This window comes from Lacerta agilis, chromosome 14 (assembly GCF_009819535.1).
Source record: "Lacerta agilis isolate rLacAgi1 chromosome 14, rLacAgi1.pri, whole genome shotgun sequence".
Taxonomy (NCBI): domain Eukaryota; kingdom Metazoa; phylum Chordata; class Lepidosauria; order Squamata; family Lacertidae; genus Lacerta; species Lacerta agilis.
Window position 1 is genome coordinate 17532778 of NC_046325.1, and position 24766 is coordinate 17557543.

General features: G+C 46.2%; 1 protein-coding gene across 2 annotated transcripts in view; it reads right to left on the minus strand.

Annotated features, from left to right (window-relative positions):
* The window catches only part of BRSK1 (BR serine/threonine kinase 1), a 54755-nt gene that overhangs the window by 17538 nt on the left and 12451 nt on the right, over positions 1 to 24766 (minus strand). The window contains exons 4-8 of one of the 2 annotated variants that reach the window (XM_033169507.1): positions 11100 to 11194; positions 8449 to 8534; positions 2876 to 3016; positions 1295 to 1411; positions 32 to 65 (exon numbers count right to left, since the gene is read on the minus strand). In XM_033169507.1, coding sequence (XP_033025398.1) covers positions 32 to 65; positions 1295 to 1411; positions 2876 to 3016; positions 8449 to 8534; positions 11100 to 11194 — 473 coding nt within the window. Of the gene's footprint in view, positions 1 to 31; positions 66 to 1294; positions 1412 to 2875; positions 3017 to 8444; positions 8535 to 11099; positions 11195 to 24766 lie in introns of those variants that run through there. The other variant, XM_033169508.1, reaches the window with a different exon arrangement.

The following is a 24766-nucleotide window of genomic DNA, read 5'->3' on the forward strand; positions in this document are numbered from 1 at the left end:
AGGGGGGTGGGCACTAGGCCTGAGTCCTTACCTTGATCACCTCAGGACATGCATAGTGAGGAGAACTGCAGCCCAGCATTGGGGGCAGAAAAGAGAAAGACAGAGAGACAGAGGAAGAGTGAAACGCAGGAGAAAGCAGACCCCCCAGGGCCTCGGGTTCAAACAAGCATGTGAAAGAGGAGCCTGCGGGACTCTTTCCCATCCACCCACCCACAAGCACACCGCCCCCAAAACCTAAGATGTATTAGTGGAGGGAATATGCCCCCCCCCTGTTCATTTTTGTCCCACAAGTGTTGGGAGGTTTCAGCTGCCAGGTCCAGGAGGCTGGCCATGAGGAGGCAAGAAGAGAGACTGAGGCAGCGAATGAGCCTGCACATACATTTAAAGCACATTTTGCACACATTTGGTAAGGTAAAGGTAAAGGACCCCTGGACAGTTAAGTCCAGTCAAAGGCTACTGTGGGGTTGCGGAGCTCATCTTGCTTTCAGGTCAAGGGAGCTGGTGTTTGTCCACAGACAAGCGCACAGTGGCTGCTTATTTCCTTTTAAAAAAAAATAATAATTCACAAAATTACTAATTGTGTCAGTGACGTCACGTTCAGTTTGGGCAGTGCTGAACTTGAGAAGCTGCAGTGTGAAAAACCAGAGCCCACATCTGTCTTCTTTTTGCTAGCATATTTTTTTCTTTCATTTCCAGATTGGCGGCCTTAATGGGAGAGTGACTGGTAGGGCTACAAATCGGGTTTGGGAATCCCAGAGCAGGGGGTGGAGCAAGGGAGAGCCGTGGTGGTGTGGGCCAGACAAAGTGGTGAATTACTATACCTCCATTCCCTGGAAAGGGTGTAAGAGCACAGCATAGGGATAGGTGGGAGGGTCGACCTGTGGCAACACAGCCAAGGCGGCATAGCTCATGTCATTCCTTGGATGAGACCCTTGTACCACTCTATGATAGGGCTGGCAAATCCCCCCAAAATCCACCCCTCTGCTGCAAACACAGGAGTGATTCACATACTATTCAGCAGATGTTTCTGATTTATGGACACTCCAGTGAACCCCATCATGTGTGAAAAGGAAGCACATTTATTAAAAAGACATGCACCAGCTTCTCTGGGTTTGCAGACATGCGCTTCCTTCCCACTTCACGTTTTATGGTATTCCCTGCAGGAAACACCTGTGGTGTTTTTGGTGCTCCTGCCAAACAAGGATCTACTGATGCCTGACTCCTCATCCTCATCTCTTTCGTGGTGTTGTGTGCAACCCTCCAATCAGCCCTCCACACCTAAAGGTTGGCTCACCCACAACTTGTTTCCAGCAGGCTATCTCCGACCTGCAGGGAGGCCATGCCGAAATCTGCAATCCGGATATTGTTCTTCTCATCCAGCAACAAGTTCTCCGGCTTCAAGTCTCGGTGGCTGGGGAGGTCCAAACAAAACGAACGGAGACTGGTCAGCAGGAGACACAAAAGGCACATGCATGCGAAACATTTGCAGCTCTGCCTCTGAAAACCTTGCAGTCAAGTAGCTGCATCTGGGATTATCCCCGTGAAAGATATGCAATCAGAATGGTCTTGCTTTTCCCTTCCCCTAGAGCAGATTTTTTAAACACAGGTGCTGAATCGGACTTGTGGCCGAGTGGCCAGGGAATGCGCTGGATTTCAGAGAACCCACGCTTTCTTTTCAAAACAGGAACAAGTTTCTAGTTGCCATGGCTATGGAAATGGCATTGGGGCTTGCTTGATCAGAATAAGAAGTAGCTATCCCAGAGTTTTTACCCTGAGAAATCATCCAAAACACACAATGAACAGCAGGGTGTCTCAGCTAGCCCTCCTTGCTGACTCTCCTGGGTTATTCACAATTCACCATGCTACAGAAATTGTCCTGCGTACTAAGATCAGGGCAAAGTAAGTCAAGAGCTCCTGAGGTTCCCAGAGGTTTTGTTTTCTACTTTGCTCACTTCAGCCTCCCCTTCCTCCTCAGTGAATCTGAAACTAGAGCTGCAAATTTCAATCAACTTAAGCCTACGATTGTTGCGACGAGAGTTGCCAACTTATCTACTGTCTCTTCACCCCTGAACAGCAGATCAACATGCGGAACAGAGTAGGTAATGGCTTTTCCTTGGTCTGGTTGGACTGTGCAGAAGAGAAGAGAAACCTAAGGCCCTCCAGGCCTCACTATCTGACCCCTAGGACTCTCTCCAAACCCCACACCCCTTTCCAGGCTATACCCATCACTGGCCTCTGCTTCATGCCTTTCTCAAGAGCTCCTTGAACTTTGCTAATACCTCTTGTTTGCCTTGGAGGGAAGATGGAAAGAGAAGTGCAGGCAGAGAGAAAAACCTCTGGCTTTTGAACAGCTGGGACACAACCTACTGGACAAAGGCTAAGAGTCACAGCCAATGCTCCACCCACTTTTGCCTTTGGCCACACCCACACCCGGCAAAAGGCCCCCAGAAAAGTTGCCCACAAGGCAATGTGGTCCTTGGACTGAAAGGGGGTCCCCACTCTGGTTGTACAGCCACAGAGCACATGTCAGTGGTCCATAAGGCAGTGGAAGATCCAAACACAGTTTCAGCAACTCAGGGATGGGACAGCATGATGGTTTTTATGGTGATTAAATAAATAGACAGGTAAGCTATTATTTTGATAGCTCAAATTGGCTTACAAAATGAAGACTTGAAATAAAGCATCATAGACAGAATACAACACAATCAATACTTACACAATACCAAGGGAACAAAATGCAAGGCAGCAGAAGAAAAATAAACCATAAGAAAAATCATTTTCCCCCCTTTCCTGCTGGGGAAAAAAGTGCTACTTAGCAATATGTGATAACAGCAACAGGCAATGAGCAGCCGAGGAGAGGAGGGAAGATACTCACCATATAGAATAGCTATGGCAGAAATCCAAAGCTGAGACAATTTGTCGGAAAAACTTCCTGGCTTCCTTGGGTGTGAGGCGTCCCTTCTTCACCAAGTAGTCAAAGAGTTCCCCTCCTGAGACATGTTCCAAGACAAGGTATCTGATATGGAAGGAGGCAGAGGGACCGAGAAGCAGGGAAAATCGGGAAAGAGGTCATGAGAATCCATCGGGCCCCCTGTTGAGAACAACCTCACCGAATTCTTTCTAAGCTGGAGCATTTGCAAAACAGGCTGGGAGAAAAGAAAGCTAAATGCTTTGCCACAGAAGGTGGATGGGAAACCTCGTGCCTTCCAGATGTTGTTGGACTACAACTCACATCACCCCAGACCTTTGGCAATGCCGGCTGCGGCTGATGGGAGTTGGAGTGCCAACATCAAGATGACGATAGGTCAGTGTTTTTCAACCACTGTTCCGCGGCACACTAGTTGTTGCCTGGTGTGCCGTGGGAAAAATGGAAAAATTCAAGAGAATTACTTTATATATAGTCAATATAGGCACAGAGTTAAATTTTTTAACATTTTCTAATGGTGGTGTGCCTCGTGATTTTTTTCATGAAACAAGTGTGCCTTTGCCCCAAAAAGGTTGAAAAACACTGCGATAGGTTACCCATCCCTGCTATAGAAAGAATAAGGATGAGCAGTTCCATGTATCTTCAAGTCACTTTTGGTTAAGATGAATTACTGGCTGTTATGCAATCCCAAAACACAGTGCAGAACCAGCTGTTGTAGCTGTAGAACCCAAAAGAGAGAAGCCACAGCTGTTGCAAACACGACAAAGTTGCCTCATGGAAAGCACTTCTCTGAAATAAAAACTGGGCAATGTACAAGTCATGGGTGGGAGCAGCAGCTTCACACTTTGCTTAGTTGTATCTGCACTGAGGAAAGTGTAACCAGCCCCATGTTCACAGCCAGCATGCTGTGTACAACACCACATGCAGCTAAATACACGTGTGCAATCTCACACAGGACTGTTGACATTACATTAAGCATGCCATACATTAAACATACGAGTGTCATTCAGCCCGGACACTGAGGTCCAGCTCTGAGGGCCTTCTGGCGGTTCCCTCACTGTGAGAAGTGAGGTTACAGGGAACCAGGCAGAGGGCCTTCTCGGTAGTGGCGCCCACCCCGTGGAACGCCCTCCCATCAGATGTCAGGGAAATAAACAGCTATCTGGCTTTTAGAAGACATCTGCAGGCAGACCTGTTTAGTGACGTTTTTAATGTTTGATGTTTTATTGAGTTTTTAATATTCTGTTGGGAGCAGCCAGATGGGCAGGGTATAAATAAAAAAATTGTTATTATTATTGTTATTATTATTATTATAAGTGCTTTCCACGCCATGTCTAAAGTGGTCTTTGGCTCTCAGGACATTACAGCAGTTGGCAACAGCATGAACCTAGACATTTCTGCTTGGAAGTAAGTCCCCGCAGTGTTCAATGGTTGTCACTCCCAAGTTTACATCATATGGCGCTCCTAGGCATAATTATTCAGCAATTAAGTCCCATCAATTCAATGACCTGGTTTGCACAGTATGCCAAACCATGGATTGTTTAGCCTAGCTAAGGTTTCTCTGAACTTGTCAACCTGGCCCAACAAACTAACAATGTGAAACCATAGTTTATGGTTGACTTTTGGAATCGTGGCTTTTTAAAACTATGGTTTGTTGTTATGTACAGCCTTCTTAATTGTGCTTTGCTTGGCCACCCCATCCCAGACCCTCACCAAGCTCCAAAGGCACTGGTTGGCAAGAAGCAGCTGGAAAACAAACCAAGCTCTGGAGAAACAAGCTATGTTTTTTTTGGCCGTCTGTGAGGCAACTTACAGTTTGTTGAACATGATTACCAGTAAAACAAACCACGGTTTCGCATTATGTTGGAACTCAGTCCTGAGTAGATGCATTCAGGATTGCCCTGCACCACCATCACTACTAATACTATTTATTGTTATTGTTATTAATATTTCTATAACACCGTTCACCTGAGGATCACAAGGCAGTTTACAATATAAAAACACAAAAATTAATAACAAAAACAATACCCTCCCCCCAATTTAAAAGGCCATAGATTTATTATCCCATCTTCCTACCAATTAAATTACAGTACATTTCAAGTCCACGTCAACCTAATCTCAAAGGTTGTAGTGGATTAGCTTAAGGGTACACTGGACAGAGTGAAAAACAACAACTAAAAATCTATCTCGGGAGAGCTTGAAAGTTTCTTTACTCTTTCCCCACGTCACATGCACAATATAGTTTAAAGTAGTTGCAGGCCCCAAGCACTCTCATACCGGTAATTGTAGCCCTCCAACACAGATCAAGTGATAGATATTTACGGTACATTATATAGGTCCCACAATCTCTATAAACAAGAGAACACTGCAAGGCTCTCTTTGCTTGCACTACTCTCCAATGAGAATGAGCTTTTGCAAATAATAATAATAATAATATTAATAAAAATTAAAGTCACCTATGATTTTGCCAGCGAAAGCAGCCTCAAAGTTAATGTTTACATTTACTTAAGACGCATTATACCTGTATGTTGAGGAATGATTTCATAAACCGCTAAACCAAACGATCTGCTTTAACTGGATTTTTTTTTAGGCCTCAAACTTTTCCATAGGCCCTTGCGAGTTTCGCAGGCCCCAGGCATTGAGGTCTGTTTTGCCTAACGGATGATCCAGGCCTGCCCTTACCTATGTATAGTATAGGTAAGACACAAAGGGGTTGGAGGAAGAAGCCGCCCGGAGGAAACATTTTTTGAATTTTGAATTTCATTTCAAATGGTTTTACAATGCAAAATTATTTCCTCAAGGCAGCAGCCTCTTCCTCCAACCTCTTTCTCTTTCTCTCTCTCTCACTCACACGCACACCTCCTCCCATTGTGTCAGCGGGAGGAGGATGACAAAGAGAGCTTATGTGTGGGGATTGCCAGTTGTCTGGCACCGCCTGGTATTCTGGACGGCCCTCTTGCACACAACACACACACACACACACACACATGTTCAGAGAGGCTCTGCCGCTCTGGCGATCTTCACACGCATACAGAAACACAGCTATCTCCTACCTAGGAAACCACCCCACAGTGCCAAGAATTTCAGAAGCAGATGGGATCGCCAAACACTTTTCTTTTTAATTTTTTTTTTTAAAAAAACATGTTATTTTACGGATCCCGTCCTTCTGCTTTCAACAGCAGACTTGACACGCAGAAACCAGGCGTTTACTCTCACCTGATCTCCGCGAATAAACGTTCCGGCAGAATAAATATTTCTGTCGCACTAATGTTAAACGCACGCAGAAATAGTCGGTTTGCTCAGCCTATGGCTCCCGCCGTGTGTACACACAACATGAAACACAAACCCACGCCTAACCAGCACCTGCCTTGTCGTTTCTTAGCAAATGATGTTGTTTTGATATGGCTTATCCCCCACCCCCCACTCCCGAAACCAGCTTCAAATCCGAATGGAGAAAAAGAAGCACCTGGCTGCCAGTAACGCGTCTGCGCAAAAGGGAGCCGTGGGTTTTGTGGAGGTGTGAAGGGGAGAGAGGACTGGCGGTGCTTTGGGTTGAGCGCAGAGAAAGGAGGAGACCAGCTCCGAGCACGACAGAAGCATGAACCGGCTCCACAAACGCACAGGCCCCAGCTATTATAATTTATCACATGTTGGCATCCTGGCTTCCAGAAGCCATATGTATGGCCTGGCGAGCACACCAAAGTAGGCCCAAAGCCAGAAACGCAGTTGCAACAAGGGAAGGGAAATCATTGCAGAAGAGGCAGAAACATAGACGCCAGCCGCCTAACCATGTTTAAAATTACTTAACTTGGATGGCTTCTCAGGGTCAAACTTCGCATTATTATATTAAGCACGCTCCTTTAAGAAGTGATTAAGGCCCACCAGCCCCCTTTCTTAACAACGGGAAAAAAGCTGCTATTTGTCCCTGAAGATGCTATTACGGAGGGGATTTTTGGGAAGGAAGCAGCACAAGGTCAAAGAATTAAGTTCCCTTCCCTGCACCGATGCCCCAATCCCGCTCAAGACCTCTTGCGGCTGCTTTTTTTTATTAAGAGAGAATCATGGAAGGTCGTAACTGTTTGTTTTCTAAGTTGTTCAACGTTAGCGTGGCCTTTAGGGAGCAATTCGGTATAACCCTGCCAGCATGCTTTTTCCTCATCTCTCCACAGGTAAAAGGGAAGGAGGCTAAGCATGCAAACACACCACACATCTAAAACATGTGACTTCCCCCAAAGATTCCTGGGAACCATAGTTTGATGAGGGTGCTGGGAATTGTAGTTTTGTGAGGGGGCAAACTACAGTTCCCAGGATTATTATTTTGGGGGGGGGAACCAGTGCTTTTTTTCTTTAAAAAATGTTTAGGGGTACTCTCATTTTCCTACTTATATTGAAATACTGCCCCTCAATGAGTACCATTTGCAACACTTTTGCGTAATTGCACTACGCTAGGATACTATCATTATTGGCAGTATTGTGCCATCAGTTTATTAATTGCTTATAAGTATCTACAGGCTTGGACTTGCACACTGCACCTTAATGTGTTTATTTTAACATGTTTGATTGAGTAAATTGTTGCGTATATCTATTAGCCAGTTCGGTGTTTTGGTTTTGTTTGATCACAATCATTAGAACACCTGATACTTTTTTTGTATATCTCAATGAGGCCAAACTTAGATTCATAAAATGTTTAGGGCAGGGGTCAGCAAACTTTTTCAGCAAGGGGCCGGTCCACTGTCCCTCAGACCTTGTGGGGGGCCGGACTCCATTTTGAAAAAAATAATAATGAACGAATTCCTACGCCCCACAAATAACCCAGACATGCATTTTAAATAAAAGCACACATTCTACTCATGTAAAAACACGCTGACTCCCGGACCGTCTGCGGGCCGGGTTTAGAAGATGATTGGGCCGGATCCAGCCCCCAGGCCTTAGTTTGCTTACCCATGGTTTAGGGGTATGCATCCCCCTGCGCAGAGCTGTCAACCTTTCCCCTTTTTGCAGGAAATTCCCTTATTATAGCATTTGGAAACAGCAGGCAGGGTTGACAGCTATGCCCCTGCGTCCCCCCCCAGAAAAAAGCACTGGGGGAAACAATGATAATAACAGCAGCAGCAGCAACCACCACCACCACCACCCCACTTACCTGGGAGTAAGGACCATCCAAATCAACCAGGTTTACTCCCAGATTAGGTGTGGTTAGGATTGCAGCTTTAGCATGTTTTGTTTTGCTTTTAAGGAAGCAGAATGTTCAGGGAAGAAGTTTAGAATATCCCTGAGGTGGACGAGGATCCCCTGTGGCTACATCCCTGACTGGAAGGGATCCCCAGAATTTGTCCTGGAAAGAGGATCCTCAGCAGATAAATCAACAAACAAATTACACTCCCCCCCCCCCCCCCCCCGGTCAAGCTATGAATTGACTTGCTCATACGAAGCTCTGTTCCACTCTGATGGGGACATGTGAACATGGGGAGGCTGTGCGGGGGAGGGGGAGAGGGAGGCCATCTCTGCAAATAAATACCTACAAATATTTTTTGTTCTCGTAGACATCATGGAGTTTGAGCACATGGGGGTGTTCAATCAGCTTCAGAATGGCAATTTCCCGCTCCACCTAGAAGGGAAGAGGGAGAGAAGGCATGTGTGGTTATATACAGGGGGTAAAGAACAAACTCTTTTGAGCACTGCCCATGCCCTAGGATCTACAGAAGATGAGCTTCCTCCTGGGTTCTCCGTGAAAGAAGAGAGTTTGAAATAATTTATGAGGTATTATTTGTGCAAGATGCCTGGAGTGGGTTTCCAGCCAGCTGGAGGAGGTCTCAATAAAACAAAATTTAAAAAAGGGACGGTGGTGGATGTGACTCAATAGCAAGTAGAAAGACAAGCCAGTTTGTCCATGTCTACAGCTCTGTCAGGAACTGTGGGTTACCGGTATATCCACATCATATGCACATTTAAAGCACATAGGCGGAATTGACATTCAGGGGGAATTTCCAGAAGGCGGAGCTTTGTCCTGGATCTTAGGCAAGTCAATCGAAAAATTGTGTTTTTTAGGCACGGGGGGGGGGGGAGCTCCACAACTTTGGGGTTTATCTGGTTTTTACTTTTTCAAATATAGCAACCGTAGGGGTGCTGAGAGTTGTAACTCTGTGAGGGGGGGAGCAATGTGCCTTAAATTTATGGCATGTATTCTACAACTTTTGATGTTCAGCACTACAAATATTGACCCAGGTGTCTTTTAAACTAGGCAGTGGCTCACACGGCCACCAAGGCTGCTTGTCTAAGAGAACACCCCCCCCCCCCGATATCTTTTGATAAAGGGCGGTATATTAAATTGAATAAATAAATAAGTACAGGCCCCTCCAGCCAGGAGTTGGACATGACAGCCCATGATCCTTCAAGCCTAGGAAATCAGATGCTGCTGCTGGGCCAACCTGATGCTATTGAAGGGATATTTAAGGTGCCTATAGATTGTCAGTATTTGCAGGAGGGAGTCAAACATTTGGGGAAATTTGTTGTTGTTTAGTCGTGTCTGACTCTTCGTGACCCCAAAACCTAAATTAGGAAATTTAGGTTTGCGCAATCAAAGGGCTCTGTCACCCTAGTGCAACAAATCCACTTAAAAAATGATCAGCCTCTTTAGAGTCAGCGAAATGATGCAGAAAGGTGTTTGTAAGTGTAGAATGAACAAATGATTCATGGGAAGTATAAACGCCCCACAAGCAAGTCAGAATGAATGCTCATTGTCATGTAACCTCTCCACAACCAAAACAGAATAAACGCCAGATTATAATCTAAACTCCACATAAACTTCGTACAAGCAAATCAAGGCAAATGCTCCATAAATAGGTCAATTGAAGCAGCCCAGAGGCTTGCAGACCTGCTGATTTCTTTCAGCCTGGCAATGTCTTGCAGAGGGAGGCCACCTGGTCCCCCATTTTTACCTCCAGATTTCGGTTCCTAGCCTGTCTCCAGCTTGCCAGCCTGCCTCTGCTGGGGCACCACCTGATGTGGCCAAACACAGCGCTTCCAATCTTGCATATGCCTCCAAGTGTGCAAAGCCTCCCCTCCCCACCCCACCTGGTATATCAGAAGGGGACACGGGATTGTGTCAGCTGCCGAACGTTTCGTTCTGGCCTTGGCGAGTGGCAAGTGAGGGCATACTGAGAAACATCTTCACTGTTTGTTTCAAAGCTTCACGCTCCTTTTCTGCCATGGTCTGACAAATGGGCAGGGGGTTTTGTGTGTGTTCTTTACATATTACAGCCTCCACAGAAAAACTGCTCAAAACTGCTCCATAACATAGCTAATATCACATGGCATGTGGAGCAGCTCATCATTCAGGGATTTTTCTCCATGTCAGCACAAACTTCAGGAAAGGGAGGGGGGAATCACACCAGTGCGAGGGGGGAATGCTCCAACTAAGCTGATCCGCACCATGTGATGAAACTGCTGCCATGTGGACTAAGTCAAAGTCCTGGACTGAGGCCTAGTATACTGAGGAAGGCTGGTGATGCCATCGGCTCATGCTAAACCTTGCAAAGGACGCTGGTCCAGAAACAAGGCAGGCCTTCTGTATCATGTGACATCTGGCAAAATAAGCCTGGAATATGGGGGAATACGGGGACCGCGTGAGCTCGCCCATTTTTAATCTTGCTTTATTTTCTGAGCTTTCTCAGCTCTCATTTTCAGCCAAGGAATTTAGAGGGTCAATCCTTCAACAGGAGGTACAGTCGTACCGCTCTTACGACATCCAAATCAAACAAACCTGGCATTTTTTTTACTAGTTTCTGCATCTTCTTCCTGCTTTCTAACTCACCAATGTCTGCATTTGGCGAGAGTCTGATAAGTGTTTTGCACTTCTCTCTGCAGTGAGGTACCTGCTAGTAAATTCATTCCAAGCAATGCTGTGTAGGCTGTGAATGTGTCTGACCACATCTGGCAAGGCAACCTGGGTTGAAATTTCTGTAAAGATGAAGTGGAGGGCCAGAGACTGAGACTCAGCACGTACTATCTATATCTATATCTATCTATCTATCTATCTATCTATCTATCTATCTATCTATCTATCTATCTATCTATGTGTGTGTGTGTGGTTTGCACATTCATCTCCACCTGCTTCCATTTTCATTTTTCACTGCCCTTACACCATTCCCAACAAACAAACCCACATGCTCACCTTCATCAGTACTGACTCCGAAAGCTTTTCCCGGTTCACAATCTTAATCGCCACTTTCTGCCCTGTAATGCAGTGTATGCCCAGCTTCACCAGACCTACGGAAACGAAAAGAAATGTCAGAGAAGATCCTGTCACAATGCAGCACATTGTAACAATGCAAAGCAGGTTAATGATGATATAAGTCAAATTTCCTTCCCACCAGATGTATCCCTTTTAAAAGGAGCAAAATGTACTTCTTCTGTACAGAGCGGGCGGGGGGACGGGACCTGTAGCCCTCAAGGTGTTGCTGGACTACAGTTTCCATCATCCCTGCCCACTGGCCATGTTTGCTGAGGCTGATGGGAGTTGTAGTTTAGCAACATCTGGAGGGTCACATGTTCCCCACCTCTTTTATCGTGTTATTTTGATCATACACCATACGCAGCTTAAGGGCTGCAACTGGGTGAGCTCCCATTGTTCGGTCCCAGCTCCTGCCCACCTAGCAGTTCAAAAGCTCGTCAAAGTGCAAGTAGATAAATAGGTACCGCTCCGGTGGGAAGGTAAACGGCGTTTCCTGCACTGCTCTGGTTCGCCAGAAGCGACTTAGTCATGCTGGCCACATGACTCGGAAGCTGTCTGCGGACAAACGCCGGCTCCCTCGGCCTATAGAGCGAGATGAACATGCAACCCCTGAGTCGTTTGTGACTGGACGTAACTGTCAGGGGTCCTTACCTTTTCTTTTCTTTTTTAGTACCTTGGAGTGAGTAATGCCATGACTAGAGGCTTGTATATACGGACGTAACAGAGGGCTCTAAGGCACACTTTCTGTACACACTTACTGAACACAGTGAGCTTTGTTTACACCTCTGATCTCCCAGCACATTTGCAAACAATGTAAATATTAGAAAGAGACCTTTATGCCACAATCCTAGGTCTGTCTGCCTGAAAGTAAGCCTCACTGTGTTCAACAGGGCTTAAAAGGTAAAGATAAAGGACCCCTGGCAGTTAAGTCCAGTCATGAACGACTCTGGAGTTGCGGCGCTCATCTCGCTTTACTGGCCGAGGGAGCCAACATTTGTCCGCAACAAAAAAAACAAAAAGACAACAAACAGTCACGGGATATAATGACCAAAAAAGTATAAAGAACTCAGCCGTGACAATCCCTGGAACGAGATGTCCGCAGACAGTTTTTCCGGGTCATGTGGCCAGCATGACTAAGCTGCTTCTGGCGAACCAGAGCAACGCACGGAAACGCTGTTTACCTTCCTGCCGGAGAGGTACCTATTTATCTACTTGCACTTTTGGGCATGCTTCCGAACTGCTAGGTTGGCAGGAGCAGGGACCGAGCAACGGGAGCTCACCCCGTCGCGGGGCTTCGAACCGCCGACCTTCTGATCGCCAAGCCCTAGGCTCTGTGGTTTACACCACAACGCCTCTCACGCTTACTTCCAGGCAAATGCCATGTAGGATTACAGCCAAACTCTTCTGCGATCTTATCCAAAGGAAGTCAGTGCTTCCCCTGATAGCAGGGAGTGTGTCACAATATCTGTTGCTGATGATTTGCAAGGAAATGCTTAAATTCTGGTGTCAATGTGTTTCAAGAATACTTTGGAAGACATCATGCTCCCAATTCACATGGGAGGGACCGTGTTCATTATGCTGCTTTCTGTACTCCCCGCTTTCTCAAGGGGTAGTAGGTTTCAGCAGATGCTCATACAGTGTCCGTTTGCCCTTGCAGGAAACAGAGTTGGACCTTTCTCTGCCCATCAGGCACCCTGACTATGAGTACATTCTAAGGATGGGAAGGGGGGGGGTAATGAATCCACCTGGATCATGGAGAGAGGGGCATAGCTCAGGGGCAGAGCCACGCTTCACGTACAGGACATCCCAGGTTCAATTCCTGGTATCACCGGTTAAAAAAAACTGGTAGCATTTGCATCATCATCATAATATCTCTCTCTCTCTCTCTCTATTTTGTACAGTATAATAATATTTTATTATTTTTCCAGAGTGAAAGTTAGATTTGTTACTCAACAGTTATATTTCAGCTCAACATTCAACAGACAGCACAAACTCTGGACTATGCTACTAAATACTTATTTTGCAGGAGTTGGGGATATTTTTGTTTTTCTCATTTTCTATTTGAATATGCCTGGCAGCGCGCCCTGTACATGATGGCAACTATAGAACGGTACCTTTCACCACACAAAAGAGAGACTGAATACCGTCACTATTTCTCAGGTTCCCAGACGTAATGAATGGATCCCCAATTAATTCAGATTCCCTGCCTATTCCCTGCCCTTGCAAAGGATGAATCACTGTAAGGACTTCTGAAGAGTGGGGTTCTCAAATAAATCCTATGAATTAGAAACAGCTGCCTGCCCCAAAATTATCCGAGATCAGTGCCCATCCTACAGCTCCAAAATACACCTTATGTCTGAAAGTGGCATTGAATGTAATGAGATTACTAAAACTGCTAAAAAATTATTTCACAGACTGGAATCAGTCCACAAGCTGTTGGATAACAGGATCTGGTCTAGCCCACCATTGTGCCTTAACAAAGGATACTCTATACCAGCCTTCCAAATTAGCTCATCAAAATTATTAGCTCACAATAATTTGGCCTAACCCATAAGGTTAGTACAACTTTTTCCAACCTGACTCCCCTCGGATGTTTGGGACTATGTATTCTTCCAGATGATTTATTTATTGAGCATTCAATAAATGCTTTGCTTGCACAAAGTTTATGTGGAGATTAGATTATAATCCAGTCTTTACTAAGAATTTCTCCCAATCTACTGGTGACATTGTTATACAAAAATAAGCATTCGTCCTGATTTGCTTGTGTGGAGTTTATATGTCTTCCCATTAGTCATTTGTTCATTCTACATTTCCCCATCACTTTCCTAACTGCAAAAAGTTGGCTGCTTTTTAAAAGCGGACCTGTGCTAGGGCGACAGAGTGCTTTAATCCACTTTAATTATGCAAAGCCAACAATTTCCTTGGAAGGCGCTTGAATCCCTTCTGCAAAATATTGACAGTCTGGAGGCATCCTACGACTGCCATCAACGCCAGTCAGCACGGTTGAAGGAGGTTGGGTTAGGACAGTTTGTTCCCCTTCTAAACAAGACAAATCCCTTTTCCAAGTCAAGTGTCAAAGCAGTCCCTTTTGGTAAAATGGATGGCATATATGAGATAAACAAGTGATCGTTACAGGGGATTCCATTTAAAAACGTTGCATTATCGTGCTCCACTTTTGCCCATACTGCCCTGTCCCGCAGGAGAAGGAATATGGTGGATTTGAGGAGGGGGAATTTATCCTGTCCCTTGCTCAAGGAGTACCTCCAGTTTAGCTTGAGCCTGGCACCAGCAACAAGTTCAGTCAATAACGGGCCTTGTAGGAACTTTTTAGACACCTCACCTGGGATCAGCAGATCCCTGAGATAAAGGCCAATGATCACATGGGTAATTCTGGAGAAAGCAAAATTTTAACTGCCAGCCAAGAGGACTGGTGGTGAGTTTCAAATGGCCCCTGCCCCAGAAAACCACTTAAATACCCCCCCTCTCCCACCTAGCAAATAGGGCTGGATAGAAATGCAGGCTGTTGGGCACATTACCTGCTTGAAATGCAGCTCAGTTTGGATTGAAGCTGGGTTTTGGGGGAGGATGCATCAAATACAGTATTTCAGAAGAAATGACAGGATAGATTTGCATTGTGGCTAACACCGTGTGTACACCACTTCGCAAACCAGCGCTGGGAGTGGACTGCATGCAGAATAAACAGGAGCGTGCACAAAACATTGTAAGGCAAGACTCTTCCTCCATTCCCTGCTCCTCTCAGCCCAGGGTCTTACGTCTTGGGGCCAAACTTTGTGTGCTGGGCAAACACATACATGTGAAATACATGCTTGCCCTCTTCATAAAGCAAGCAGGAATTGAGGAGGGAGGGAGGCTGCATGCCTTACACAAAAAGGAAAGAAGGGAGCAAAAATTTCATCATGCTTCCCTGCCTTACCTTGACACACTCTGCTGCTTTTAAGCATAAGGACACAGAAAGCTGCCTTATACCAAGGGCACTTCTAGACTGTCACTCTTCCTGGGTGGAATTCAATTACCTACCAGCCAATTCAGGCTGCACAATTAAGAGTTGACTGGGAGGTCTTGTGCCAACTAACCCACTTCCCCACAAAAGGACCAGACTTTCTGCCATAAGGAGAGTGACTGGAAAGCGTGGGGCGTCATCTAACCACTCCGCAAACAAATAAAAATGCCCATCAGATTGTCAGCAACATCTGATCTCCCTGCAAACACATCAGGCTGAGTGAAAGGATTTGAGTCGGATCCTTGGTCCACCTCCTCTAGCTCAGTATTGTCTATGCTCCCTAGCCAAGGCTCTCCAGAGTTTGAAGCAGGGGACATTCCTAGTGCTTCTGGAGATGCTGCTAGCATAAATTCCATATACAGTGGTACCTCGCTAGACAAATGCCTCGCTAGACAAAAGGCATTCGCTAACGAAAGGGAGACTCGCAAGACGAATTTCCCTATGGCCACGACTCGCAAAATGAAAACGTCTTGCGGTTTTTGTTTTTTCCCGTAAAGCCGTGCTTCCTCTGACCGTGCTTTGCTGTGGGAATACACTCCGTGGGTGCGCTTGCACCTGCAATTATTTGTACCTGTTTAAATGTCAATTATGTGCACTATTTAACGTATACTTCCGAGTTAAAGCGAAAGTGAAAGCAGGATTCAGTAGGCGTCTTGCCACTGAGATCCCTCCGCTTAGACTTTTTGGCTCCAAAGGTTTAAACTTGTTAATGGTCAATTAATCTGCTTCCCGCCCTTTTCAAGGGCAGCAACAGTGTTCTGATTGGTAAAAGTATTGATCATGACGTTGTCTGTTCGTTGTCAATAAAAGGCTGCGGCTCCCCGTGTTGGGCAGTTAGTTAAGAGAAAGATAGTCGAAGGAATAGTCGAAGAAGATAGTCGGGTTTTAGATGGAGTAAGGAACGGGTAGGTTAGAACGAGGGTTGGTTGGGTTGGTTGGGTAGAAGAGCGTGCAGGAGGTAGAAAGGGATAGATCGCGGAAGATATGGCGGTAAAGGGTCAGCTAGCTTAGATAGTCTAAAGGGATAGATCGCGGAAGATTTGGCGGTAAAGGGTCAGCTAGCTTAGAAGATTTTAGAGCAGACAAGCTCAGAGAGAAAGTTGCGTGGCAAGGTACAGAGAGAAGAAACAGCCCACGCGGGTCAGCCAAAGCCATCAAAAGAAACCATGGTTGTCTGTCTTCATTTCATCTTAGTTTAATTTTTTGCAGTTTATTAGCGCTTTTGTTTGGCTGCAGTTTTGGCCACCTTTTATTTGGGTACTTTGCTTCAGGGAACAACTTAGGAGGTCGCAAGTGTTTGCAGGTATATCTACGAGGCACTCATTCATCCGAACTACTCACGCACCCTTCAGATTCAGCCTGGCGGACAACCTTCTTCACGGCGCGGTGTGAGTTAAGCTCCGGAATTACCGGCCGTCCCGTCCGCAGGCTTGGCCGGCGCCCGTGCAAGGACGCACGTGAGACGCTGGCCACAGATCCCCCAGCAACTGGTATCCCGTGTGCAGTTGACTTTGTCCTGCACGCGGGAGGCTCCAGCGAAGAATCCCCGCACTTCGCAAGACGAAATTTCCCGCTATACGACAACACTCGTGGAACGAATTAATTTTGTCTTGCGAGGCACCACTGTACATAAATATTTGGTGGCCCTTCTGCAGGCAAAGTGGATGGTCTAACACAGTGTTTTTCAACCTTTTTTGGGCAAAGGCACACTTGTTTCATGAAAAAAATCACGAGGCACACCACCATTAGAAAATGTTAAAAAATGTTTAAAAATTTAACTCTGTGCCTATATTGACTATATATAAAGTAATTTTTCAATTTTTCCCACGGCACACCAAGCAACATCTCGCGGCACACTAGTGTGCCGCGGAACAGTGGTTGAAAAACACTGGTCTAACACCCCGAGCTTCAGCTGTTCCCTGAACAACAGTCTCGTCCCCCCCGCCAGACCCAATATCAGAAGTGAGCCAAACAAGTGAGGTAAGGCTGGAAAGGAAACAGGTTTCTCTGCTCCTTCAGATGCTCCTTTATGGCATAAAATGTAGGTCTCGCTCCCACCTTATATGTGAACAAGGCAAAATGCAGCTGACATACACGATTGCCCAGCAATTCTAACTGGGCTCTGGGAGCCAATGGTACCCATTGTTAGGCCCATACTGCATCACCTCCTGAGTTCTTTCTTTATTTGTGCCAAATTTGCTCTCTGGTATCAAGAAGTTCAGGGGCCTGGGCAGCATCCTCTATGAATGCTGAATATATGTAGCGGGCAAAGCTCAGCGAGAGAGAATCGGCTTCACGTGCTTAATGTTGAATCCCTGGCATCTCCAGCTAGGGCTGCAAATGTCCCCTGCCTGAAACCTTCGATAGATGCTGCCAGTCAGTGTAGACAGCACTGAGTTAGATGGCCTGACTTGCTCCTATGTTAACACCTCTTGAATCCAGGGCTTGTGGGCCCCTATGGCAGGAATGAGGACCCTCAGGCCCAGGTGCCAAAGGCCTGCCAAACCCTCCCCAGGTCACACACCACCAATCCTACTTTGCCTCCTCCTCCAGAGTTTTTGCCTGGCTGGAATGTGTCTGTGAACTCTGACAATGCCTCTTGCTTTCCTGGATGGAGGTGGTGGGGGTCAGGTGTGTCCGTGTGTTTGGAAACTTAGCTTACTGTACAAAGGTGACAAAAGTCAGCATTGATTGCTCCACCCACTTTTGCCTATGGCCCCGCCCACCACTGGCCCTCAGCTCTCTCATGGCGGCCCAGAACAGAATGCAGCCCTTGGGCTAGGAGAGGTTCCCCTCCTCTGCCATAAGGGCTTTCCCTAGGTGCCGCCCTGCCATGGGGCAGTGTGTGTCCATATCAGGGAATATACGGATCAGGCACCTCAGGGGCCAGAGAGCAGAACAGCATGATAAGCCTCCCAGGAATGTGTGGTTTAGGCTTCAGTGCCCTCTTCAGGCCTGACCAGCAAAAAAGGTATACAAATAATGGCCTCCATTTGGCAGGCCACCATAGCCTCAACTACCTCAAAGTGTTGGTGCTGACCTTTAAAGAACGGCCTTGGCCCAGTATACCCGAAGGAACGTCTCCACCCCCACCATTTAGCCCGGAAACTTAGGTCCAGCTCCAAGGGGCTTCTGGCAGTTCCCTCCCTGTGAGAAGTGAGGTTACAGGGAACCAAGCAGAGGGCCTTTTCGGTAGTGGCGCCCGCACGGCAGAAAGCCCTCCCATCAGATGTCAAGGAAATAAACAACTATCTGACTTTTAGAAGACATCTGAAGGCACCCCTGTTTAGGGAAGTTTTTAATGTTTGATGTTTTATTGTGTTTTTAATATTCTTTTGGAAGTCGCCCAGAGTGGCTGGGGAGGCCCAGTCAGATGGGCAGGGTATAAGTAATAAATTATTATTATTATTATTATTATTATTATTATTATTATTATTATTATTACTACTACTACTACTACTACTACTACTACTACCAGGGTTGCATGTCTGCGGCAGCTTCCGGCAAGATCTCGTGAGCTCTCACGAGTTCTGAGAGGTCTTGCCAGAAGCCGCCACTGCACAAGTGGTGGCGGGCAGGGCGCCCACAAGGAGGATGCCCTGCAGGATTCTTCCACCTGAGGCAGCTGCTTCAGTCGGCTTCATGGGCGGGGCTGGCCCTGCAGAGGTAGAATCATAGAGTTGGAAGGGACCACAAGGGCCTTCTCCCTGCAATGCAGGAATCTTTTTGCCCAACATGGGGCTCGACCCCAAGATTCAGAGGCTCATGTTCTACTGCCTGAGGAGACATCACAGAAGTAAAATATCACCCCCTGCTAACTGCTGTGGATTATGCCACTTAAAGCGACAGCATGTGGCAGCGTGAGAGCTGGTGTGGTGCAATGGACAGCGTGCTGGATTTAGAACTCAGAAATCCCATGTTCCATGTTCAGCCATGATGAAATTCCCTGGGTGATCCTGTGTGTCTCTCCCCCCCCCCCACCTACCTCAAAAGGGCGGTTGTGGGGATAAGAAAGCTGTGTGAGTGAGGTAGAACTTTGTAGACCACCCTGAGATCCTTCGAAGTAGGGAGGGATGAAAATATAATGAATATAATACCCTGCCAAACCCACAGCTGCAGAGCCAGCTGGAAAAGTTGGCAACCTGAGCTGGACGCCACTCATTGACTCTACAACAGCTTGCCATCCATTGGTTCTTTGAGTGTATTAGTAAAAGGGACATAACTGCTTCCTGTTTTTTAAGTCCCACTTACTAACAAGGTTGAAAGAAAGCAAAGGCATCCTAATCACCACCACCACTGTACCCCCTTCAAAGACAAAATGGGGACAGTGGTTTACCAGGAGCAAATGTCAGAAAATACACACTATTTTTGGTAAATAAGCTATGGATGCCTCGCAACAATGGCAGGGTGGGTGTGTTTAAAATACAAACTTCCAAAAGGTACACACACACTCTCTCTCTCTCTCTCTCTCTGACCTTGAAACTCAGCTTCACATTGTGAGAATACAAACTGAGTCATGGGGCGGGGGGTGGGAGAAAGAAAAACCCTCTCACACCCAAATAACATCTTTTCAGCCTGTCAGAAAATTAAAACAAAAATAAAAAAGACACGCACTCTATTTAAGTCGCTAGATCTGGTGTCATATAGTGGTGTGGTGCGGCTGTCAAAATAAGCAGACCACCAAGCAAATCACAAGCAAGAAGGCTGAAGGAAGAGATTCGTCTTTAGCCTAGAGCAGGGCTGCGTAATTTGCAGCCCACCAAGCAAAATGCAGCTCACCAGCCACTGACGGTGGCCTTCTAGGACCTTGATGTCTGCAACGCCCCCCCCCCCCAAAAAACCCATAGCCAGAAGCCGGAAGAATCCTTGCAGATCATCCAGAGTACAGATATGGGTGGCCTGATATGATTATGTCGAACATTATTTACATTTAATTAAAAAACAACAAGAAGTGCCATGGGCTTGTCCATTTTACCCCGCTTGCCTTTGGGCTCTTTGGCCCTGACACTGGAAGGCTGGAGCAAGTTTACTTCTTTCTGGGTAAAACTGGGTAGAATTCTGCCTGCCTGCTTTTCCTTACACCTTCGTAAGTAAAAGGTCTAACTTAAAAAAAGAAAGAAACATGAAAATTTAGGGAGGGAGCTTGGAATATCCCACTGGGGTCAGGCAACCAGGGTTTCACAGCACAGTGTTTTACTAGGACTTGGAAGACCAGGGTTCAAATCCTTAGTCAGCTATGAAGTTCACTGGGTGAACTTGGACCGGTAACTGCCTCTCAGCCTAGCCTTACCTCACAGGGTTGTTGTGGGGATCAGGAGAGGGAGAACCATACATGCCATCTTGAGCTCTTTGGAGAAGGAAGGTGTGGTTTAAATGCAATAAATGCATAATAAATAAATAAAGTTCTGGGAGACAAAAATAAGGGCATCCTTGCAACACTCCTGCTTTCAGCTGGTGTGGTACTACTCTGTTCTGTTGTGGTAAGGTTGGCATTTACCGGTAAGCACTGCCAAAAAAAGCGGAAAAGCTTGTTATATTATGATCCACAATGGCGGCGGCGGGGGGGGGGGAGTCAAAGGGTATTATATGTTTATGTTTTTATTTCACTTGTATATGTAAAATAGAAAATGCAAAAATAAATGGTTTTTTAAAAAGAATAGAAAGCATCCTCCGGGGAAAAAATAGGTCACAAGAGGACATCAATTTGCATATCAAAGATGCAAATGTAGAAATGATAACTACAACTTAAATAGAAAAACAATACCTCAATAACATGACATTAAAAATGGGCAGGGGTGGATGAGACTGAGCAGCGGGAAGAGAGAAAAACCTACTTGTCTCTGTGAAGAGTTGTGGGTTACATGCACACCATATGTAACTTCCTCCAAAGAATCCTGGGAATTGTAGGGTGCTGGGAATTGCAGTTCTGGAAGGGGGAAACTACAGTTTCCAGGATTCCTGCAATACCGTGTGCCTGCCTAGTCGGCTGAACAGGTAGCAACGGTTGCTGGAGAAACCTGGTGGCCTGCCCTGCTCTCCCTTCTTACGGTTCTTTCTCTTTAAACCAGCCTTGGACCAGTCAAGCCTTCAAATAGAGGCCTGTCCTCTGACAGTTCTTCAAACAAAGGATGGCCTTCTGTAACGCAGGACACACGGCCACCCCAGGCTTTGGTCAGACCTCACCACTGCGTGGTGTACATTTCTGGGTACCACAGTCTAAGGAAGATATGAACAAATTGGAGTGTGTCCAGACAGAGGCCTGGAGATCAAGTCCTATAAGGAACAGGCAATGTAGCCGGGTCTGTTTAGCCTGGAGAAGGGACAACGCAGAGCAGGTAGGACAGCCGTCTTCAAAGACGTGAAGGACCGTCACACCGAGCCAGTGTGGTGTAGTGGTTAGAGTGTCGGACTAAGACCAGGGAGACCAGGGTTCAAATCCCCACTCAGCCATGCAGCTAACTGGGTGACCTCGGGTCAGTTACTTCCTTCTCAGCCTAACCTACCTCACAGGGTTGTTGTGAAAATAAAATGGGGTGGAAGAGCCACCTTGGAGAAAAGGCAATATGAATGCAATAATTTTTTAAATAGGCAATAGAACACAGGGCAGGACCCAGATTCAGATTACAAGGAGGGGAGGTTTAATCTATACACTGAAAATGAAAGCATACACATTAATGGTGCTAACTGTGGGACAGTCAATACCTTTCTTAGAATGGTTTTTAGGCAGAGACTGGGTGGTCACCTTACAGAGATGCTGAAACAGCAGGTTTCATGCATTGTCAGGGGTTGGACTAGATGGCCTTTGGGATACCTCCTGGCTCTATGATCCTATCAAAGCTCACTTCGGAAGCCCCAATCCATCCACTATTACACAGTGCTGAGCTCTTTTCAGTGCCAGTGGTATGGTGTGCCTACTTATTCTGCAATGGCCTGTCCCTCACTGATTTCAAAGCCAGGGAGGATGGCGGTTCTTTTGGTTTAAACTTGACACACTAGGGGGGGGGGGGAACCTACTTCGCTATGCAATCAATACTTTGAAATACCTTAGAACTGCAGTGTGAGAAACGGCATTATGTGTGCTCTCTGCGTGAGCCTTTAGTGTTCATGTGCCTGCATTTTTATGCATGCACACTAGAAATCACCCAATCTAGAGATTTAATGTCTAGGGACTCAAATGTGACAATTCCTGAAATATGCTAGCAAAATCTGAAAAAGGCAAATCACAAAGAGGCAAAAAATCACAAAAAGGCAAAAATGTGGACATTAATTTCCTGGGGGGCGGGGATACACAACAATAAGGACAGCTCCTTGTGAATAGGAATATATGCCTAGGAATAGGAATATATATAGACAACTCCTCTCGGCACCCACTGCGGCCTCCTGACCCTCACGATTTTTATTTTGAAAATTGTTGGGTGGTGGGACAGAGTTTTTCTTTGGTTAAAGGTCTTCTCTCTTTGGAATGACTGGGAGGAAGGGACTGTTAGCATACCCGCCAACATTTCCCAGATGAAAATAGAGACACCTCAAAGCTAACCCTGTTCTGGCCACCCCAACACACGCATGCTATGACACATTGCTGAAGGCTCCACTCACCCTGCTACATGCTGTGTCTGTGTATTTTGTGGTAGACGCTTATTTAAAAGCCAAAAAAAGGTGTTGTTCTTTTGGCTGGAAGTATGTTTGACAAACATGATCGCCTGCAATATGTCACAACAGTTCCAAACATACTTTGGAGGCAGTGAAATGTCACTGGATAGTGCCACCGTGTTCGTGTGCGTGCATATACACACACACACCTGTGCACTAAAGACAAGATGCATCCATAATAAGGACACACGAAGAGGCTGCTGGATCAGGCCAATGGCCCATCAAGTCCAGCATCCTGTTCTCACAGTGGCCAACCAGATGCCACAGTGGGAAAGTGGGTTGTTGTTGTTCAGTCGTTCAGTCGTGTCCGACTCTTCGTGACCCCATGGACCAGAGCACGCCAGGCACACCTATCCTTCACTGCCTCCCGCAGTTTGGCCAAACTCATGTTAGTAGCTTCGAGAACACTGTCCAACCATCTCATCCAGTGGGACCTGAGCACAAAGACCACTCTTCCCTCCTGTGGTTTTCAGCAACTGGTACCCAAAAGCCTTACTGCCTCCAAACCATGGGGACAAAGTGTAGCCATCATCGCTGGTGACCACTGATAGCCTTGTCTTCCACCATAAGGAAGAAATCCATCCATTCACCGTTAACTTCTAGATCTAACTCGGCAGCTCAAATCTGAAAAAATGAACAGTAACTCAAGCAACACGCACTAACAAAATTTTAACACACCGCCTCCGAAAAAGCAAGGGATTGACCAAGGGCTCGCACCAGAAAATATGCATTGTCTCTAGTAAATGGAGAGAGTGTTTGATCATATGGGTTAGTACAACGTTTTGTGAGCTTAGCAACGCTGGCAAGAGCATTTGCAAATCTGGCACAGGGCATCATGGTTTAGCGCAGAACAGTAGACTGGTCAACTGGGAATCCATAGGGTGGATCCGGCAATTTTATCAGACCTCCGGTGACCCTGTGAAATTGAATCAGAGCTTGGGGTGGGGTGGGGTGGGGATTCCCCATGTTTCAATCCTAAATTGTGGATATTCCACACGTTAAGAGTTTACATCTCTCTTTGAGTTTGGTTTTGTATCTATAAACTGCAATTCTGTGAATGAAAATATATACTGTATAAATGGCATCCTTAACCTCTTCTGTGGTACTGTAAGTGTACCAAGACCTGACAACATACATGGGAGGTGGGTCCCCCACAGCCTTTTAAAAGGTAGGAAGCATAATGAAAGCAAAAGAGTCAGTAAAGTGATGACCTTTTTCCTCCAGGCTCCACCCCATGTCTGTTCATATGTATATGTTTTTATATATTTTTCAATGCTCAGTTCTACTCCTTAAGAATAGTAAGTAAGCCATGATTGACCATACTTGCCCAAGGCACTCCAGGGCAATGGATCTAGGCAGCTTCAGCCCCACTGAAATCAATAGGACAAGTTAATCTTGGCTAACTTAAGTCCCGTTCATTTAGTCAATGAGACTAAAGTTTAACAACCTGGATCCAACCCACTGGCATCTCAGATCGTTGAGACTATGGACTGAAGACAATCCTGCTCTAATTATTCCAGTTGCAGAATTTAAGGTCTCTGATCACTGCTGGTGCATAATTGTTGTGTGACCTGCCCTGTGGGAGAACACTGTTAAGTTGGCCATGGTTGTTATCATTTCGCTACTCAGCATCTTCAGGTCTGGGAAACCAAAACTGAACAGGATAGCCAAGGAGGAACAGGGATATGCACAGTTTTTTTAATTTCTATCTCTGCCACCAACATCCCTTAGATGACCTTGGGCATGTCACTGGTGGTGCATGGACTTCCGCCGTCTCCTGCCAACTGAGGATTCACATAACCATAATAACACTCCTTCGGAGAAGAGGGAACAAGATTGCTAGAAATACGGCGGCAAGATCACCCAAGCAAAATTAAAAGAGCAAGAAAACTCTCGTCCGCCGTAGGAGGCGTCCATTTGTCCTATTGCTCCTGGT